Here is a 21,569-nt window from a genome sequence, read left to right as displayed (position 1 = left end):
CAGAGGCAGGGAAGGTCTCTGGGGGCGCCAATGCTGGTGGCATCCTGGGTTGTTGTGGGAGGGGGGTCTCTGGGACTGATGTTCTCTTGACTCTTTAGACAGGTCCCTGGCAAATTGCTCTCTCTGTCAGTGATGCATGGCCCTCCTCTGAACTTCACTGCTTGCCATCAGCCTCACTCATGGAAGAGCCTGGGAATCATGCTTCCAAATCAGCTCCAGATTTGTCACCTGGTTGCGCAGTGGTTAAGCTCTCGGCTGCTAACCGAAAAGATGGCGGTTGGAACCCACCAGCTGCTCCATGGACGAAAGATGTGGCAGTCTGCTCCTGTAAAGATTATAGCCTTGGAAACCCTATGGGGCAGTTCTAGTCTGTCCTATGGGGTTGCCATGAGTTGGAATCAACTCAACAGCAATGGGTTTTGGTTTGGGAAGGAAGCCAGGACAGGAGCCCTGGTGGGCAAACGGTTAAGCAATCAGCTGCTAACTCAAAGGTATAGAGGTTAGAACCTACCCAGTGACTCTGCAGTAGAGAGATCTGGTGATCTGCTTCCATAAAGATTATAGCCAAGAAAACACTATGCTGCAGTTCTACTCTGTCTCATGGGGTTGCTATGAGTTGAAATCGACTTGGTGGCACCCAGCAACAAGAAGGAAGCCAGAGGAACCAGTCTAGAGAGAGCAGGGGCATGATATGAGGTCAGGGAGGGAACCTGGAACCAGGCCACAAAGGGTCTTGAGGTCACTGTAAGGACTTGGCTTCTCCGAAGTCTCAAATTCAGAAATGATCCCCCCACTCAGCCATGATCACGCATCCTACCAATTCTGACTCGTGGCGACCCCATGTGTGTCAGGGAAGAACTATGCACCATAGGGTTTTCAATGGCTAATTTTTTGGAAGTAGATCTCTAGACCTTTCTTCTGAGGTGCCCCTGGGTGGGTCTGAACCTCTGACCTTTCAGTTAGCAGTCCAGCATGTTAACTGTCTGCACCACTCAGGGATGAAAAACATTTGAACATGGATAGTGGTCATGTTGCACAACAACCTATGGGCTTTGGGGTCAGAATGTCCCGGGTCCGAGCTCTCCCTGTTACCAGCTGTGTGCCTTGGGCAAGTCACTGAGCCTCTGCTCATCTATAAAATGCAACAAATCCGGGGGCTGGGTACAGAGTAGACAGTGAGCACACCATGGGTAGTACCCTTTGCGTGTGTCTAACATACTCCTGGCCACAGCTTGGCAGGCTGGGAGGCAGGACTGAGTACGGCACATTTTAATGGAGCTTCATGCTCGCTCCAGCTGGAGGCACACGGGTAAGACCACTAGCCAGAGCTTGTCCTGCTGCTGCTTTCTCTTCCTCCCAGGGAGAATCTTGGTCACTGGGAGACGCTCAAGTCATGACTGGAACTTGCACGCCCATGATAACTAACTCTGAGACGGGACTGATCAAGAAGCTTGTCTTAATTTCCTACAGCTGCTGTAACAGATGCACCACAAGTGGGTGCCTTTAGAGAATAGAAATTTATTTTCTCACAGTTTAGGAGGCTAGAAGTTGGGATTCAGGGCACCAGCTGTAGGGGAAGGCTCTCTTTTTCCGCTCTGGGGGAAAACCTTGTCTCTTTCAGCTGCTTTTCCTAGAGTCCTTGGTGATCTCCAGGTGGCATCAATTTTCCCCATTTGTGCTGGCTTGCTTCTGTGCCTAAGCTGCTCCTTTTATATCACAAATATGACTGGCTTAAGACACACCCTACCCTGATATGACCTCATTGACATAGCAAGGAAAACCTGTTCCCAGGTGAGACTACATCCACAGGTGTAACGTTGCTGTTGAGTCAGTTCTGACTCGTAGCAACCCTATAGGACAGAGCAGAACTGCCCCATAGGGTTTCCAAAGAGAAGCTGGTAGATTTGAACTGCTGTCCTTTTGGTTAGCAGCTAAGCTCTTAATCACTGAGCCACCAGGGCTCCTCCACAGGTATACGGGTTAGGATTTACAACACCTATTTTGGGGAACACAATTCAGTCCATAACAAAGCTTTTGATGGCCGTTCTCAAGGATTTTCACATGACCCTGAGGAATTTTTTCTTTCTTCATGTCAGGGAAGAGCTCTCTTCATGTCAGTTTCAGGAATCATTTTCTGATTAGGGCCCTTATGTGGGTGTCCATCTCAGCTCCAAAATCGCATCGGTTACTGACATTTTCCGCCTCAGCTTGTTCTATCCGGGTGGGGAGCTGCTACAGTATTAATCGATTTCAAGGTTTTTGAACAAACAGCCATAAATATTTAAGCCTCCGCTTTGCCTATTAAGGAAAATGCCACCTAAGATAATTTGCCTCTGCCTGACAGAAATATTTACACAGGGGACAGGATTATTTTAACCTTTGAGCAAATTCAGAAACCTTGAACCTAGGTGGTCTCTCTCTACACCACCATTATTCCTGTGACCCAGGGTGCCAAATTCTTGGACGCTGATGAGGAAAAATATGAAGAAAACGTGAAACACTCTAAAGTTATTACTTACTGGTTGACTTCCCAAAGCACTTTGGCTTATTTTTTTCAACTCAACTGGAATCTTTGGTTTTTGCTGCATTGTTGGAGTGTCGCCTCTTCCCCATGTAAGCCCTCCAAGGCCAGGGGTCACGGCTGATCTGTTTCTGCACCCCTAGGCACCATGCTCGGCACAGTAAGCAGGCAGAATGCTCTCTGAATGTGCAAATCGCTGTTTTCCAGCAGCAGTTTAGCGTAGTGGGCAGTGCAAAAGTCTAAAGGTGGCCTGTGTTTGAAGCTTGATTCTGGCCTATCTTAGTAACAGGAGCTTAGACATGTTACTTATCGACTCAGTTACCTCACTGAAAACGTGGACCTGGTGTTACCTCCCTTACGGGGTTTGTTGTGAGGACTAAGCACCACCTGTCTGTCCGTTTGCTGTACTGTGGTGGCTTGCATGTTGCTGTGATACTGGGAGCGATGCCACTGGTATTTCAAATGCTAGCAGGGTCACCCATGTTGGACAGGTTTCAACAAAGCCTCCAGACTAAGACAGACTAGGAAGAAAGGCCTGGAAATCTTCTTCCTACCATTAGTCAATGAAAACTGTACTGATCACAGAATATTGTCTAAGGCTTTGACTCACTTCCTCTGGACGCATCATCAGGAGGGACTGACTGCTGGAGAAGGACATCATGTTTGGTGAAGTGGAGAGCTAGCGAAGGTGAGGGAAACCCTCAGTGAGATGGGGCTGATTCAACGGCCGCAGCAGTGGACTGGAACATACCAGTGATCATGAAGATGGCGCAGGAGCGAGCAACGTTTCATTCTGTTACACGTAAGGTTGCCGTGAGTCAGAGACGACCTGATGGCAACTAACAACAACAACAACGAGGACTAAATGGGAGAAAGCATTTGTGGTGCCTGGCACGCAGCAGACACTGCATAAATGGTGGCTCCTCTTTATTATCACCGTACAGCGGATATAAGGAGAGCAACGAAGGCTGAGGGCAACTGAGAGCATTTCCTACCAGAGCACGTTATCCTCTGTGTATTAAGAGGCTCACAATTACCTCGATATGCTCAAAGTATTAGGTGCACTCAGTGTAGGAGGTGGGAACATTATCAAAGAGAATCAGAAAAGAGGTCATCAAAATGCATTTAGTAGGCTGAACGATGCTCCGCACCAAAACAACATGTCTACGTCCCAGTCCCTGAAACCTGTGAATGGGTTAGCTTAGATGGTAAAAGGGACTTTATAGATATGATTAAGCAAAGGGTCTTGAGATGGGGAGATTATCCTGGGTTATCTGGGTGGGCCTGATGTAATCACAAGGGTCCCCATAAGAGGGAAGCCAGAGGGTCAGAGTCAGAAAAGGCAGAGAGAGAGAGACAAAAAGAATGGAAGATGCTATGCTGTTGGCACGGATGGAGGGTGGGGCCATGAGCCAAGGAAGGTAGGCAGCCTCTAGCAGCTGGAAAAGGCAACAAAATGGATTCCTCCCTAGAGCCTCTGGCAGGAGCCAGCCCTGCCAACAATGTGACACTAACCCAGCGAGGCTGATTTTGGACTTCTGACCTCCAGAACTGTAAGATAATCAATTTGCCTTGTTTTCTGCCACTAAGTTATTTGTGGTTGTTTATTATAGCAGCAATACGAAACGAACACAATGAATAACACTGGGGGAAAAAGGTCAAGATATTCAAAGGAACAAACTTCAATTATCTGGAAAATTTCATCCCTGTGGGACACCACTGGCCTTGGATATTGGATGGCTGAAATGGTACTGAACACACACAGCTATTTGTTTGATCGGCAGAGACCTGGTCTTAATGGAGATGAACTTTAAAGCCACTTTGACTCCTAAAAATGCTGCCATTTGCTGTCTCCAAGCTCTTGCAGTGTCTGGTGGGTGTTAAATGGAGCTGGCACAGCTCATAATCACAGCCTGCTTAATACCTGTCAGCTGGTAAATGGCTTTAGAATAAATACTGCATCAGGAGGCTGTACTTCGTACTGTGCCATCTCCCCACTCTCCATGTTTGAAAAATATGACTATTTAAACTCTCGCTATGCCTGCAGCTACTAACGTGTGAGTTCTTTTCGGGGTACAAATCCCAATCTGTTGCAAGATAAAATGTCACCTTTGGCCATGTGATTCAGAATTTAACTGCCTAAGTGAAGTATATGTTTCCATGTTGTCTAGGAATATAACAAACAAAAAGTCCTGAACAAAGGAATGAAAGCTAGCTTCTGTTTTAGATTAATGGCTACTACTGAGGGTCTCCCCCCACCCAAAAAAAAAAGAAAAGAAAACCAAACCAGTTGCTGTTGAGTCGATTCTGACTCATGGCAACCCCATGTGTGTCAGAATAGAACTGTGCTCCATAGGGTTTTCGGTGGCTTATTTTTCAAAAGCAGACCAACAGGCCTTCCTTCCAAGGTGCCTCTGGGTGGACTCGAACTGCCAACCTTTTGGTTAGCAGCTGAATGTGTTAACGTTCTCCACTACCCAGGGCCTACTGAGGGTCTACTAGGTGTGAAATGCTGCATTAGGCACTTTAATCCGCAGAACAATTCTACAAGGAGGATATTATTATCCTTAACTTGTCACTGAGGAAACAGACCTCAGAAAGGGTAAGTAATTTGCCTGAGTCCCCACAGCCTGCAAACCATAGAGGCAGGACTGATGCTCACACTGGTCTGACTTCTAAGCTCGTGTCTTTTTCACTACACCTTCTGCCTCCTAGATAAACGCATGGGGCAATGCACTGAATAAATTCCATGGAAGCCACCAACAGCTGATATGAGGGCTCTATGAAGAGCTGAAGGCTGGCCCAACTTTGAATTCCACCAAGCTGGAGCTCAGTTAGGAAAAGACCATTGCATCCACAGGGCTATGTGCTGACAGAAAGTTAATTACACAATGACCCAGGGTTATAGCCCATTCTCTCATGGCATGTAAGAAGCTTCATAAAGAAGAAAGAAAATGATCCAGTATGTGATATAACAAAGACAAAGCTGTGTGGACAATATTAAAGATATAAATTTTGGAAACACCTTGCTTCTACCGACATCAATATGTTCTTCCTAGATTAGACAGCATGATCAATTCTAACATTTAGAGCACAAATCACTCTGATTTTGCTAAAAAAGCCAGCATTGGAACCACCTTCTAGCCCAGCGTTCCCACGGAGAACATTTTACAAGCAACTCACACCTTCTTCTCATCCCCTCAGTAGTGTTTCTTAAGTGGTTTTGACCATGATCATGTAAGAAATACATTTACAATGCAACCAGCTCACATACCCATATAACGAAAACAGAAAGTTCCTTGAAGCAATTCTTATTCTTACTATGTGCAATGAGCTTTCAGATTTTCTTTACTAAAAAATTAAGAATGCTGGCCATGACCCACCCAATGATTTAGTGATTTACTAGTGACTTTATACCCTATGAGTGGGTTGTGCTTACAGTTTGAAAATGATGGTCTAGAAAGCTCGGAGAGCTGGAGTCCCCTTACCTCTGGGGCGATGTAATCTGGAGTCCCACAGAAGGTCCTGGTTGTGACGCCATCCATCATGTGCTCCTTACACATCCCAAAGTCTGCAATCTTGATATGTCCTTCTGAATCCAGCATGACATTATCTAATTTTAGATCTCTGCAAGGAAGCAGGTCAACAACATCAGTGCCCCGCGTGACATCACACAGTCTGCTTGGAGCTGAAGAAATAGAAGGATATTTGATGGGCTGTCATATCAATGGCATAATGACCCTAATTCCCCTGAGGGCAGGGACCAAGAACTACTGTGCTTTTACCTCTCCAAAGCCTAATACAGTGTCTGGGACACGATACATAATAAATGCATGCTGAACCAATGAATGAATCAATCGCTGAATGTGTCTGTGCATGAAAATCAGCAGAGATTCCAATTTTGCAGGTTGGGGAGACCCCTGTCATTTGATTTATTGACAGGCTGTACGGGAGTTCTGACACACAACTAGGTTTCCAAAATCCGGATCCTGCATGAGTCCCTTCCATTCTGCATAGTGCCCCATATCCTTGTAATTACTCTTCACTTAATACTGGCACCAGACTTTCACTACAGCCAGCAACTGGAAAAATTTACTTCAGTAGTTTTCCCCTTGCTCCCAGTTCCCCATCTTCTCCTGCTGAGCATCTATAACAGAAATTCAGTTTCCACTGCTCCCTGACCTCAGTTCTAAATAAAAGGTGGAGGAAAGAGCCTTCAGTGGAAAGGACAACATGTTTTCCTGTGCAAAGCAGGAATGAGATATAAAATCTTTGAGGTCTGGAAATCAGAAGGTGGCTCTGCTTTGCCTGGAGGTGGAACAAGAACGGGGGTCCCAGCAGGTCTATCTCGGGGGTCATCAATTCTGTGTCTTAAGTCATCATCACAGAATTACATGTCCACAGCAGTCCAGCAAAGCTCTCAACTGCGTTGCTGGTGGAAGAGCTTCAATACACACCTATAAATGATTCCCCTTTTATGAAGAAAGAACAATCCAATGGAAATCTCTGCTGCATAGAATCTGCAAAAAAATAAATAAATAAATAAAATAAAATAAAATCTTTTCAGGTTCTTGGGTTTTCTGACTTGCTTCTTTGGACCCCTGGATACTTCTGCCCTATACTTGAGGCATTGAAGAGTTGAAAGAATGTAGACTCCTGCAGCTATCTGAGATGAGCATCATCTTACACTTGTTCTTCCAACCCTTCACCCTCCTCTCCTCCATTTCATTACTCCAGCTTCCCCAAGGAAAGACACAGCTGATAAAACTTGTCATATAGGCCCATAAACACATACATCTTGTCTGGGGCAGGTGGACAAGTAATTTACTGTTCACAAAGAAATTTCTAATACAATCTTCTAAAAAGTAGACACTAGACTAATAGTCTAGTAGTCTATGTCTATGTCTAGACTATGTCTATATCAGACTGTTCTGTGTGAAGACTACAGAAGACTATTCTGTCTATTTATAGACAGAACACATTGGTGTTTGAAAATACAATTTCTGCCTGGGGGACAAAGTGCAGCGTGTGATGAACCCTTTAGCTGGTTTACTTACTCCTCCCAAGTGCTGGGATAAATAAGACACACAACACAATTCATACCTGAGTTTATCCTTTCCAATGATTCACTGAAATATAAAAGCAGTTACTACGATCACATCCCCCTATGTGTCTGTCTGTTTGTCATACTGCGGGGGCTTGTGTGTTGTTGTGATGCTGGAAGCTATGCCACTGGTATTCAGATACAACAGGGTCACCCAAGACAGACAGGTTTCAGCTGAGCTTCCAGACTAAGACAGACTAGGAAGAAGGGGCCGGACATCTACTTCTGAAAAGAATTAGCCAGTGAAAACCTTATGTATAGCGGCGGAACATTTTTCAAACTATTATTCAAATTTACGCATCAACCACTAAGGCCAAAGGTGAAGAAATTGAAGATTTTTACCAGCTTCTGCAGTCTAAAATTGATCAAACATGCAATCAGGATGCACTGATAATTACAATGATTGGAATGTGAAAGTTGGAAACAAAGAAGGATCGGTAGTTGGAAAACAAGGCCTTGGTGATAGAAACGATGCCGGAGATCGCATGCTAGAATTCTGCAACACCAATGACTTCTTCACTGCAAATACCCTTTTTCACCATCATAAACACTGACTATAACATGGACCTCGCCAGATGGAATACACAGGAATCAAATCAATGACATATGTGGAAAGAGATGACGGAAAAGTTCAATATCGTCAGTCAGAACAAGGCCAGGGGTGGACTGAAGAACAGACCATCAATTGCTCATATGCAAGTTCAAACTGAAACTGAAGAAAATTAGAACAAGTCCACAAAAGCCAAAGTACAACCTTGAGTATAATCCACCTGAATTTAGAGATCATCTCAAGAATAGATTTGATGAGCTCCGAAGACCAGACCAGTTGTGGAATGACATCAAGAACATCATACATGAAGAAAGCAAGAGGTCCTTAAGAAGACAGGAAAGAAAGAAAAGACCAAAATGGATGTCAGAAGAGACTCTGAAACTTGCTCTTGAATGTTGAGTAGCTAAAGAGAAAGGAAGAAACGATAAAGTAAAAGAGCTGAACAGAAGTTTCACAGGGCAGCTCATTAGACAAAATAAAGTATTATAATGACATGTGCAAAGAGCTGGAGATAGAAGACCAAAACGGAAGAACACACTTGGCATTTCTTAAGCCGAAAGAACTGAAGAAAAAATTCAAGCCTTGAGTTGCAATAGTGTTGAAAGTGAAGAGGACTTGAAGCACTTACTGACGAAGATCAAAGCTACAGCCTTCAGTGTGGATTACACTTCAACGTAAAGAAAACAAAAATCCTCACAATTGGCCCAATAAGCAACATCACGATAAACAGAGAAAAGACTGAAGCTGTCAAGGATTTCATTTTACTTGGATCCACAATCAACACCCATGGAAGCAGTAGTCAAGAAATCAAAAGACACATTGCATTGGGCAAATCTGCTTCAAAAGACCTCTTTAAAGTGTTGAAAAGCAAAGATGTTACCTTGAAGACTAAGGCGCGCCTGACCCAAGCCATGGTATTTTCAATTGTATTGTATCATGCAAAAGCTGGACAACGAATAAGGGAGATCAAAAAAAAATTAATGCCTTTGAATTGTGGTGTTGCTGAAGAATACTGAATAAACCATGGACTGCCAAAAGAACGAACAAATCTGTCTTGGAAGAAGTACAAGCAGAATGTTCCTTAGAAGCAAGGATGGTGAGACTATGTCTTACATACTTTGGACATGTTGTCAGGAGGGATCAGTCCCTGGAGAAGAACATCATGCTTGGCAAAGTAGAGGGTCAGTGAAAAAGAGGGAGACCCTCAAGGAGATGGATTGACCCAGTAGATGCAACAACGGGCTCACGCGTAACGATTGTAAGCATGGCGCAGGACCAGGCAGTGTTTTGTTCTGCAGTACACAGGATCGCTATGAGTCGGGAACTGACTCGACGGCACCTAACAACAACAGCAGATGGCACCCTTCTAGCCCCCCTGTCACATTTCCCCAGGCAGAAGCCCCCAGTTGGGAGTCCTGTGTTGCCTAAATCAAGAGACTAAAAAAAAAAAAAAATACTCACACTGCTTGTGGCTCCTTAAATTTTCCGACTTGCTGAATGTGGTACATGAGGTCCCCACCGTTGACATATTCCATGACGAAGTACAGTCGATCCTGGAGATGAAGGTTCGATATGTGAGCAGGCTCCTCAGCAGAGTGGCTTCCTTCACTCCTTACAGACTATGCTTTTCTTTCTCATTAGTAACAGTTGGGCTGCACTGGCAGATCTGCTCAGTTTGGAGCCCTTTAACATTTTTTTTTCCCAAATAAAGAATAAGTAATAAACCCTACTGCAAGGCCTTGGGAAGTAGCAAACCATTGCATAAGTCTTTAATAATGGCTCCCTGTCAATGAGCCTGCCCCCTTCTGGTTACATATGCTTCCTATTATGGCAGTTACGGCCTAGAGGACTCTTCCCTTCTCTGCTGCACACGCAACACATTTCTAAGCTAGGCACAGCAGGAGAAATCCCCATCGGCTAATTACTTATTTTTGACTTGTGTTTCTGGATGGCCCAAATGTTTAAAAGCACATTTGCAACATCTGGAAGGCAGGCCACAGTAAAGTGTTGGACTGGATGCTTCTGAAAACAAGTTACAACTCACGAGTTAGGCCGGACTATGAATTATACATGATCAGTGATATTTACTGGGGCGGCTCGCGGGGTATAAGATGACTAGAAATGGAGAGGCGAATCCAATGTTCTTTTGCATCCATAAAATGCTCAAATATTGCTTTTCCTTTTTCTTTATCATTGGCACGCTAAGTGTCGGCCCCACGGAGGGTATACATCATAGAACCGAATAAACGTGAATATTTATGAGAATATTATGTTTGAACTGATGAGGCAATTTAGGAGGTTTAGCAGTGAAATAACAGCACAGCACACCAAGGTAGAAGCTGACCTCTGCTCTCTTCTAGAAAACACCATTTCACAGAGGTTATTAAACATGAAAGTGTTGCAGAGGGAAGGAAAAAAAATGATGAAGCTGGTGTTAATAGCCATGAAACAGCTCTGGGAGCGTCAATCTCTAGCTTTCCTGTTATGAACTTTAATTTCATCTTCATTTCTATGCTTTGTAGCTTTCGGAGCTTAAGCCGTGTAATCAGGGCTACAGGGTCTAGGCTAGGATTCAGAGATGTGGTTCTTTCTTCCTAGCATATTGCTCTTTGCCCCCTGGTGGTACTGGAATCAGAGTCCGTGGGAGCTGCTGGGAAGAGGGGGCTGAGCAAGCTGCCAGCTCTAGGCTGACACCCAGTGGCTGGCACCCGGCTCTGCAGCTCCACGCCCCGAGTCTGTGTGTGGCTGCGCTGCCTCCAAAAGCATTAAGGGGCATCTCCCAGGAGACTTGAGAAAGAAACATAAAATAGAAAGCTAATTTCTGACCAATGGAAAGTTGAGAAATAATAATAATCAAAACAGTAACAATTATGCTGTTGTTAGGTGCCGTCAAGTTGGTCCTCACTCATGGCGACCCCAAGCACACAGAATGAAATGCTGCCTAGTCCTGTGTCATCCCCATGATTGGCTGCGATTAGACTGTTGTGATCCATAGGGTTTTCACTGGCTGATTTTCAGAAGTAGATTGCCAGGGTGTTTCTTCCTAGTCTGTCTTAGTTTGGAAGCTCCGCTGACACCTGTTCATCATTATAGCAACACGCAAGCCTCCAGTGACAGAAGGGTGGTGGCTGTGCATGAGGTGCTTTGGCTGGGAATTGAACCCACGTCTCTCGCATGGAAAGCGAGAATTCCACCACTAAACCACCACGGCTCCTTAGTAATAATTATAGCTACTGATTATTGAGCCACATTTTAGAAAGGGCAGCCTCTGAGGGCTGGAAGTATGTCTTTGGGAATGCTGCACTTTGATGTCATCCAAAAGTCTGTATTTCTTGTAGACCACCTGTAAGCACCATGCCAAAGGCTTTGTCCCTCTCCCACAACTGATGGATCAGTGCTTTGGGATTTTTTTTTTTTGGGGGGGTCTGCTGTTTAGTTTTACTATATGACACGGGTCAACAAACTTTTTCTGTAAAAGGCCAGCTAGTAAATATTTTAGGTTTCGCAGGCCGTGTGTATGGTCTCTTGCAACTATGCCACTCTGTGTTTGTAGTGTACAAGTAGCCAGAGATGACAGGCGAATGAATGAGCATGGCTGTGTGCCAATAAAACTGAACTATGGACACTGAAATTTGAATCTCATCTAATTTTCATGTGTTGGGAAATATTCTTCTTCTGTGGATTTTTTCAACCTTTCTTAGCTCACACAAAATAGGCCATAGGCCACAGTTTGCCAATCCCTGTGATGGGCCATTAAACAAAACACACTCACTTTTACAAAATCAAATCTCCCAACTCTCCAATGCAATGTTTGGTGGCTGGACCGGTGATCTTAAAAAGCTATGAATGCTGCTGAGGCCCTGGTGGTTAAGAGCTCAGCTGCTAAGCAAAAGGTTGGCAGTTCAAATCCACCAGCTGCTCCTTGAAAACCCTATGGGGCACTTCTACTCTGTCCTATAGGGTTGCTATGAGTTGGAATCAACTTGATGGCAACGGGTTTGGTTTTAGCTTTTATTGTTGAGGCTATTGTGTCAATCCATCTCACTGAGGGTTTTCCTAATTTTCACTAATCCTTTATTTTATGAACCATGATGTCCTTTTCTAGAGGCTGGTCTTTCCTGATGGCATGTCCAAAGTAACTGAGCTGAAGTCTCGCCATCCTTGCTTTTTAAGGAGCATTCTGGTTGTATCTCTTCTAATACTGATAGGTACTGGCTAGTAAGCCATATCTTAAAAAGGATAGCGTCTTTCTTTATTTTATTGTTCTATTACTTTTGTATCTCTAAGTCTTAGTACAGTGCCTGGACAGAGGAAACCTTGAGTATAAATGTTTGCTCAATTAAACTGAATTAACATCAAGCCTCTAATTAGGAGACATCGCAGAGAGGGCACACTCCAAATCTATCAGTGACAGAGGAGTCATAGGTTGTCCCTGTCACCTTTGCTTGGCAGAGAAGAAAATGGGGCTGAGTGGTCACTGCACTAAGCCTTTCTCCAACTTTCTCTACAGGAACAAGCTAATTCAGATATCCAGAGTGCTTGGGTTCAGATAGAACCCTGGACAGCCTGCTGTGTGCTGTGCCCCAGAGCATAGCCCCAGAGTCCTCACCACTGTCTGGAAGCAGGAGTGGAGCTGTGTCAGGAATGGAGGTTTGTCAAGGAGGGCCAGAACTCTCTTCTCTACCATGGTGCACTCCACGTCGTCATCCTGGATCACCACGTCCTTCTTGAGGATCTTGATAGCGTACAGCTCTTCTGTGCCTTTCCTGTCAGCAAGCATCACCTGAGGACAGACCAAGAACAACCTGAAAGCTTCGGAACATACATCTGGTCCTAGGCGTGAAGGTGGGATGGGATGGGGAGGAACGGGGTCAGGTGACATTGCAGTGAATTTGTAGATGTGTGGTGTAAAAATATTCACAAGGTTTTACTTTATGCGGGCATTGTGAAATGTTGCACATCACCACCAACTAAATTTTCCATGCCTTGACCCCTAAAAAAAAAAACCAAACCCATTGCCATGGAGTTGATTCTAACTCATACTGACCCTATAGGCAGAGTAGAACTACATCATAGGGTTTCCAAGGCTATAATCTTTAGGGGAGCACACTACCACATCTTTCTCCCATGGAGCAGCTGGTGGGTTTGAACTGTCAACCTTCTGGTTAGCAGCCAAGTGCTAATCACTAAGCCACCAGAAATTCCCCCAGCGTTGTGTAATTTCTATGTTGTCAAGATTAGCACACTGTGCAGGCTATTGCCACATGATGGTGCTATTTTGGCTGGTAATCAGAATCCCCAACATTGTGTGCCAGAATTAGTCTCGAAATTAAGCAAAATTTTCTAGAGCATCCTTTGAGTAAAATGTAACCAAGACAAAGCAAAAGATAGAACTGGAAATCAGTTCCTGGATTTCTCCTGAGATTCAGGGCCAGAGACATCAAACGCAGACACATAAGCTGATCACTGAAGACTCCAGCTCAGTATCTTTAATCATTACATTTGCTTACTATAAGCAAACATTTAATTTTTAGTCGTGAAAACTATTCATTCAAGCAGTATTTTAGAACACCCACTCTGCTGTGAACACTGTGAAGATGATGAAAACTGTGAGCTTGCTGTAACATTCTGGGTATACCTGTTGCCACTGAGTCGATTCCAACTCATAGCAACCCTATTAAAAACAAAAAAAACAAAACCCAAACCCGTTGCTGTCAAGTCAATTCAGACTCATAGTGACCCTATAGGGCAGAGCAGAACTGCTCCATAGGGTGTCCAAGGAGAGACTGGTGGATTTGAACTGCCGACCTTTTGGTTAGCAGCCAAGCTCTTAACCACTGCACCACCAGGGCTCCATTTTGGATATTCTTGTTTTTAATGAAGTGAAGTAGGAAACATCAGAGAAACACGTACAAATAGCAGGGAAATCTAAATGGATGTTCTGGAACCCTCAGAGAGAACAAAATGGACCCCACCATTCTCCGTTATAGCCCACTCCCCTCCGTCCTTAGACAAATAGCGTCTTACCTTTCCAAAACTCCCTTTCCCCAGGACCATGAGGAAATTGAAGTCAGTGAGTTTCACTCGGTCGAGGCTGTTGGAAGGTTTCCTGTCTTCTGAAGGACTGATTACTTTGTTCCCAGCGGGGCCGAGCTTGGCTTTCTAGATAACAAGCAAACCGGTCACGTCACTTCTCTCAGGGGCAGAAGGGTGACAGAGAAACACACGTTGTAACTAAGTTACACATTGTAACTAAGTCTTGGAGAGGGAGGTGGGATGGGGAGAGAGAAGGATTGTGAGGGTGAGGAATTAGTATCTGTCCATACATGAGTGGCTGTACTTACCCTAAGCAGGAAGGTTGCCAAGTAGCAAAAAATTGCCCTTGCTTATTGGAGAAGGAAACAACTCTTTATATAGTTAACCAAGAATCAAATCGCAGGAACCTGCCAGGCTGGTTCTAATTCTGGATGCAAAAGTTAACTTCTGGGGAAAACTATGCTTCAGGACTGTTGACATAATAAAGGAGCTAAATTATGTACTGATGTTTTTCTTATCTGTAGATTTTCCAAGAAATGTGTACCCACGCAAAAAGGGAGAATATTGTCCTCTGGAGAGAAACTATTTAAGTAGCACGCTGTGGGGATGATTGATTGTCACTTTCAAATGCACAGTAAAAAGAACTGTGTGTGTGTGCGCGCGCATTTGCACGCGGACGCGGATCAAGAGTTGAGCCATAAAAAGAAATAGTGCAATTCTCAATACTCATCAGAATCTGGTTTCACATGAAACACACAGTGGTCTATGAGACTGAAGAAGACCTGGTTGATAACATGTGAGCTACCAAAGGAGTTTTTATAAACTAGACTAGTGTCACACAAAGACTCTGGAGACAGCCAGGTCCTTGGTTACTCTCACAAGGGGGTGTCAGAGTCCCCTGACAATGGCATAAAGTAAGAAGGCTCAGCAGAGAAGGGAAGATAAATGGATCACCTGAGAGTGTCCCCACTGTCACCCAAGAGGCCCTAAAGAGAACAGAGAAGTCGAGAGTGGGTGGAGGAATCCCACCACCGGTTCTGCATTTTGAGCAGAGACCTGACAGTGATGGACAGATGTCAGCTATGAAGGGCCAGGGCCCCAGGACCGCCTGAACTGCCCAAGCCCCAGCCTTGAGCTCCAGGGTAATGTCTCTTGTTTTAGATATGTTCTGAATGAGAGGGTGCACATACCCCACACCCCCCATGCAGCAGACCCAACTAAGGAGGGTGACTTTGAGCTCTGGAGCAGTTGCCAGAATATCACTCAAATCAGCACCTTTGGGAGGACCAAGAAGATGGCATAGGAGATAAGGAAGGCATTCAGGTGCTTGACTATGTCATCAAAGCACTGGCAAGACTGCTTCTCAGCTCTTGGAGGAAAGAGTAAGAATTTGCATTGTTCTCTTCAGTAGCAGAGAAAGCTTAGGAGAATCATCCCTACTTCCTCTTTGGGCAGCAACATCCCTGCATTCCACAATCACTGCGTGAGTCCCATTTCCCGGGCTCTATTGGAGGTGCATTGCATTAGCAGATGAGGTCCCGTCAACCATCTCTGAATGCCTAGCTCTAACACAGCACTTGGCACAGGGTCTGCACTCAACCCTTTTGTTACATGAACAAATGAAAGCCTGAGTGTGCTCACCAGACGCTAAGCTGTTGGGCAATGCTCTTCTCTGAAAAAGACACCTTGTTGGCATAGGGATTAAACCTCATGCTTGAGTACAGCTCTCATGAAATGGGCAAAGGCACATTAACATATGGGGGGAAGATGGGTTCGACTTTTCCGCCTCAAGGCAGAGAGTACTTAATAAGGATGCCCTCCACCTCTATTTGCAGTGCGCAGTGGGAAGTGTATGTGAACTTGGGAACCATTGGGAACACTGAAGCTCTATTAAGATACAACCTGAACTGCATGTGATGCTATACAAATTGGCCTCCCCTTCTGACAGAGGGTGGGAGGAATTTTAAGAAACATGAGAAAGATGTAGGACTCGACCACACGGGTTCCATCAAGACCCCTCTCAACTGCAGGACCAGCCCATCCCCAGGTACCTGCCCCGGGGATGATTCCAAGGTGACAAATTTTCCCGGTCTGTCTATAAATTCAAAAGAAGAATTAGGAGGTCCACGGTTGAAATGAGAATATGGGTGGTACCACTCTGTTCTGCCCTTCTGATTTACAAAAGGAGGCCATTATCAGAAAGAGACACAGAGAGATTAGTTTTATTTTATCAGGAACTTCACAATAACATCTGAAAGGACCCAGACACAAGTGACTCACTGCTCTGAGGTACTTGAAACAGTGGAAGAGCGTTTTCACCCGGGGAAAGTTGCTATTCTGGTGCCGATACTCAGTGTCCGCGTGTAGGACTGTGGTTCTAACCAGATATTCCTGACTCATTTGGCATTCCTAAACAGGCGTTTCTCCTTCTTCCTTGGACAGCTCAACACCACAGACAATGAAGGAGGGAACGGGGACTGATGGAGGAAACGGGAACTCAGTGGGCCTCCAGAATAGATATAGGGGCTGTTTACACACGATGCATCTCCTGCTTTCCTTAGAATCAAATGAAACAATGGCTTTGTGAGTTTTGTGCTATGACCTTAGTCTAATTATAGGGACAATATATTCCCCATGATAAGACCAAAAAATATGTCAAGACAAAGCATTTTTATATTCAAGTACTTCTGAATCCAGGGCAGAATGTTCCACCCCATTGCACTATGATCTTGGACTCTGGTCTGCAATCAATCCTGCAGTTCATGGGGAACATCGACAAAGGAGACTCCTGCTCCCAGGGGGTGGAGTTGGACAGAGGAAGGCATCCCATTCCATTCCATCCTCGTGGCTTTTTAGCAAGAAGCAGACAGTGGAGATTTCCGTGGCTGGTGGTGCAGGGGATTGGCTGGGAAGGAGATCCAGGCTGGCTGCACTCACCTCGTTCACTAATAGAGGGCTGCTTCTCAGGAGCCCGGCCAGTGGGTGAGAATCGATTTCTTCCCGTCCAGAGCGAGCCCGAGATAACAGTGGCCTGGTGGGTCATCTTGCAGCCACCCCTGACAACCTGGGTGGCATTTTTCCAATGTTTCCCTACAGAACACCGGCTTCCAGAGCCATTTCCACACTGACACCTGCAGGCTTTGCTGCCAAACGGCAAGGAACCATCTCCAATGTTGAGAGTTGGCATAGGAGGTAAGCAGCTGTTCTACGGTGGAAAACTCCGTGATGCCACAATGTCAGTGGTCTGGGCCTGAGTATGGGCAAGTCCCGCTCTCAGTTTGGGTCTCATAAATCATGATGTTGGGAGAGACAGCTGGTAGATAATCTAGCAGCTTTGTTGCTAAAGGGCGGGGAGGCTGGAGGAACCACAAAGGACCCCCAGAAGTGTGGTCTACACAGCTACAGGCCAGGGCTGGATTGCCTTGACCTCCAACCCACATTCTGCCCCGCCTTTGTCCTGCAGATCCCCACCCTTCTTTGTCAGCCGTGTTCCGCCATGCTTGTCCCAGTATGATCCTGCCTCAGACTTTGCCTGTGTTACCCCACTGCCACTCCACCCACCCACTTTTCCTGTTTGATTCCTCCCCACCCTCAGGCCCCAGCAACTCAACTGTCCTTTCCTCAGAGAATCCCCTCCCTAAAGACTTCCTCTTGTTCTCTTTATAGTACCCTGGTCTTTTCCTCAACAGCTCATATCGCAATTTGTAAATACGTACTGATGGGTGTCCTTTATTTATCTCATGCTTCTTTCAGTCACATCCTACAGCTAGAGACAACAAATCTACCTTCAAATGATACCCAGGCCCTGCCCTCCTCTCATCACCTCCATCCCCACCTCTTAGATGAAGCTGCCTCCTACTCGAGTAGCACTGTTAAGCAGTGTCCTCGCTGGTCCCCCTGCTTCCACCCCTGTCCCCTTCAGTCTGTTCCCCACTCAGCCACAGATGGATCCTACTGAGATCTGAATTCTTTCCCTCCACAATCACCGGCCATGCTAAGAAATGGTGGGAGGGCATACATGCCTTTAGGGAGGCTAGCCACATAGTGACCCTCCCAAGAGGCCATGCTAGACTACTTCCCTAGGCCAGCAAGCCAAAGCCATGCCCTCAGAGGAATGCCTCAGTAAGGACATTCCTCTGATGAGAAGCCCTGCCTGCCCATGTCCCAGCAGGATCTCTGGTTGAAAAGCAGCAAGCAGCCTCAGAGCTGACGGTTCTTATTTTCAGGTTTTTTTTTTGCTATAATAGTTTGTTGGGCAACTGGTCTCCCAGCAGGACAAAGAGACCTGCCCTTTCCAGCTTGCATATTGCTAACATAACTCTAGTTGGCATGAAAGTAATTCAGAATTCACCAGTAGTACAAATAAAATCAATATATGTCTAGGGATAAAGATGAAGTCAATAGCCTAACTGCAGAGATTTCAGAAAACCCAAGAAGGCATAAGAATAAGCGTGCTGACATCTTTACTACAGCAATGCAAACATGGCCCCACGCAGCCAGATGTCCTGCTGGGGTCCCTGAGCAAATGGAATTCAAACGGTGGAGGTGGAAATGCAGAATGTCTCCAGAAGATTGATATCAGGGCAGAACATCAGCTGAGGCTGTTAACCTAAGCAGATACCAGCTCATTAGCAATCCTCCGGACTGGTACATTCCCCATCCTGAATTCTATGCCACTCATTTCCAACAGTGCATAAAGACAGTGGACAGAGGCCCGGGTTCTGAGCAGTATCAATGTGATGGAGAGTGTGGCCTGCAGCCCTCCCATTCTCTCTTGGAGCTTTCCTCACCCCTCTGCCAGGTGGGATACCTGCTCAGCTCCGATGATGTTGGTTGAGTTCTTTGAGGGCAGTAGAACACAGGGGCTGAGAGCTCACAGTTTGAATCCTGACTTTATCACACATCGTTGTACAACTATGGACAAATTCTGGAACCGCTCTAAGCCTTGGGTCCTTTGTGTGTAAGATGGGGTGATTCTAATGGCTCTTGGGAGGAGTAGATGTGAAATGTTTGGCACAGTGCCTAGTACCAAGCAAGTGTTCAATGCCTAGTGCCTCCCATTATTTTCTTCCTATTCATTTCTATTTTCTCATCCGTGTCTAGTGGTGTCCAGGCAGAGGGTTCCTGCTCAGGACACTTGGGTCCTTGTGTCTATTTTAGAATATTTGTTTATTTAATCCACAGATATCTGTGTGTCCATCATGCCCCATACCTGAGATCAATAAGAAGTAGCTCTCTTCTGAAGAACTTGCAGTGCAAATATACTGTGCTCTACACCCCTGCTACTCAGAGAGTGGGCTGCAGACCAGCAGCACTCGGAAGCTGGTCAGAAATGCAGACTCTGAGCCTCACCCCAGACCTACTCAATCAGAACCTGCACTTTTAACAAGATCTTCAGGTGATTCCCATGTGCATTTAAGTTTGAGAAGTGCTGGTCTAAGACAGTTGGTATATTTCCCCAAGTTCCCTTCAGATTCAATGGTCCCCGAGATCCCTTCAAACTTCAACATTCTTCAGTTATGAAATAAAATCAATGGGCAACTCTGGAAAGGGCCCTGGACTTGGGATTCCAAAGAGCTTGGATCAAATCTTGGCCTTCCCCGTATCTGTTGTGTAAGTCTGGGAAAGCTACACTGCCTCTCTGAGCCTCAGGCTCCTCATCTGGAATGTGGCAGTAATAAGACTATATCCCGGGGCTGGGTTGAAGGTGAAAGGAGGCATCCTTTGTGAGAGCACCTCACATCAGAGCCTTCACCCCAGTCCTTGCCCCAGGAAGGAGATTGTTAGCATTTCCCTTCAAGTTCCTGGCACGCACCGGCCTCCCGACCATGGACTGGGATTCAGTGAGCAATTGCAGGTGATCTGGGTCAGAGATCTGCCTGGCTGACTCACAGGTCTGTGACCCACAGAGATGTGCAGGAACTCATGACCTGCTGGGAGCTTCCACCCTTGCTGACCAAGCCAAGGATGGGCTTCCATCCTTGCTGACAGGCAGGAGAAGAAGTGGGTCCTAGCTCTAGCCGCTCACCCTGATTTCCAGGACACCTTCTGCAGGCCCCTGGAGGGTGGCCAAGATTCATGCAGAAAAAGACTGACTTATTAAAATGGCACAGAAATTTTAAAAAAAAAGGAAATAAAAGGGAAACTATGATATATAGTGTTGTAAAACAGATTAAATGTAGCAATTTTAAAGGCAGAAGCTTAAGCATGCCTTTATTTTTGGAAAAAAATTAGACTAAAACATAGCATAGCTTATTGGGCTCTGATTCAACAAATTAGAACGCCAGGCTTTTTAGCTTCCCTGAACGAGAGCACATTTAGATTAAGTTTGGGATCATGATGCTCCTTGCATTAGCAGGTTGTGCGAATGGGCAGTGTTCTTCTCCCCATCAGAACATTCACTAATAACCAATACATGTCTCATTTTATACACTGTATATAGTCTTAAAAAGCGATCGTATTTTGCCAGCATTGAAGGTGTCCACAAGGTAAAGGATTCCTCTGGTGGCGTTTCTGTAAAGCAAATCACATGAGGTGAATGTGAGTACTGCAAATGTGAATTCTCACAGGCTGGGGCTGCAGCATGGTACGGTGCGTATAAAACCCTGTGTTGGCGTTCTCGTCCATGTGTAACCCTGGGCGGCTTCACACATTCAGCTCACTATTAGGAGTGGTTTTCAAATTAAAATTGGGAGGAGGATGCGCCACAAACCTGCCTGTACTGATCTCTGAGGGGTGGGACTGCAGGAGATGCTAGTTTTCTAATAGGCTGAACCAAACACAACTGCTGAGACAGGACAACCTGACCTATGGAAACAGCAACTTCCAATGGCTTGACCTGACACCGTAGATACTCAGCAATGTTGGAACTGTGTATAACGAATACATATTAGCTTTGGTGTGCAGGAAAACAGACAACAAACTCATGGGGGAAGTGTACTGTCATAAATGCTGCCCTATGGTATAGCAGCACTCTTCCCAGAATTCTTCCAACCAAACCGAACCAAATCCACTGCTGCCAGGTTGATTCCAACTCATAGCAACCCTATAGTGCAGAGCAGAACTGCCCCATAGGGTTTCCAAGGCTGTAAATCTTTACAGACACAGACTGCCACATCTTTCTCCCACGGAGCAGCAGGTGGGTTCAAACTGCCGACCTTTCGGTTAGCAGCTGAGCACTTAGCCACTGCACCATCAGGGTTCCTGTCTTCCATATGAGTCCAAGTCCCAAGATTCATCTGCAGGAAGAATGCAGAGTCTTAAACAAGTCTCCCAGTGACCCTATTCTATAGGCATGGACCCTTTGGGTAAACCTGTGAAGTATGGTTTAATGTTTAACTACATTCCATTTTAAATGA

General features: G+C 45.5%; 1 protein-coding gene across 2 annotated transcripts in view; it reads right to left on the bottom strand.

Annotated features, from left to right (window-relative positions):
• PRKCA (protein kinase C alpha) overlaps positions 1-21,569 on the bottom strand; it is a 439,560-nt gene that overhangs the window by 11,445 nt on the left and 406,546 nt on the right. The window contains exons 9-14 of one of the 2 annotated variants that reach the window (XM_023729298.1): positions 14,203-14,337; positions 12,785-12,958; positions 9,637-9,728; positions 6,979-7,041; positions 6,010-6,148; positions 601-669 (exon numbers count right to left, since the gene is read on the bottom strand). In XM_023729298.1, coding sequence (XP_023585066.1) covers positions 610-669; positions 6,010-6,148; positions 6,979-7,041; positions 9,637-9,728; positions 12,785-12,958; positions 14,203-14,337 — 663 coding nt within the window. In that variant the 3' untranslated portion in view covers positions 601-609. Of the gene's footprint in view, positions 1-600; positions 670-6,009; positions 6,149-6,978; positions 7,042-9,636; positions 9,729-12,784; positions 12,959-14,202; positions 14,338-21,569 lie in introns of those variants that run through there. The other variant, XM_004374198.2, reaches the window with a different exon arrangement.

Source organism: Trichechus manatus, unplaced genomic scaffold, assembly GCF_000243295.1.
Source record: "Trichechus manatus latirostris isolate Lorelei unplaced genomic scaffold, TriManLat1.0 scaffold00028, whole genome shotgun sequence".
Classification (NCBI taxonomy): Eukaryota; Metazoa; Chordata; class Mammalia; order Sirenia; family Trichechidae; genus Trichechus; species Trichechus manatus.
Note: the sequence above shows the minus strand (reverse complement) of the source record. Positions and strands in the feature narration are given on the sequence as shown.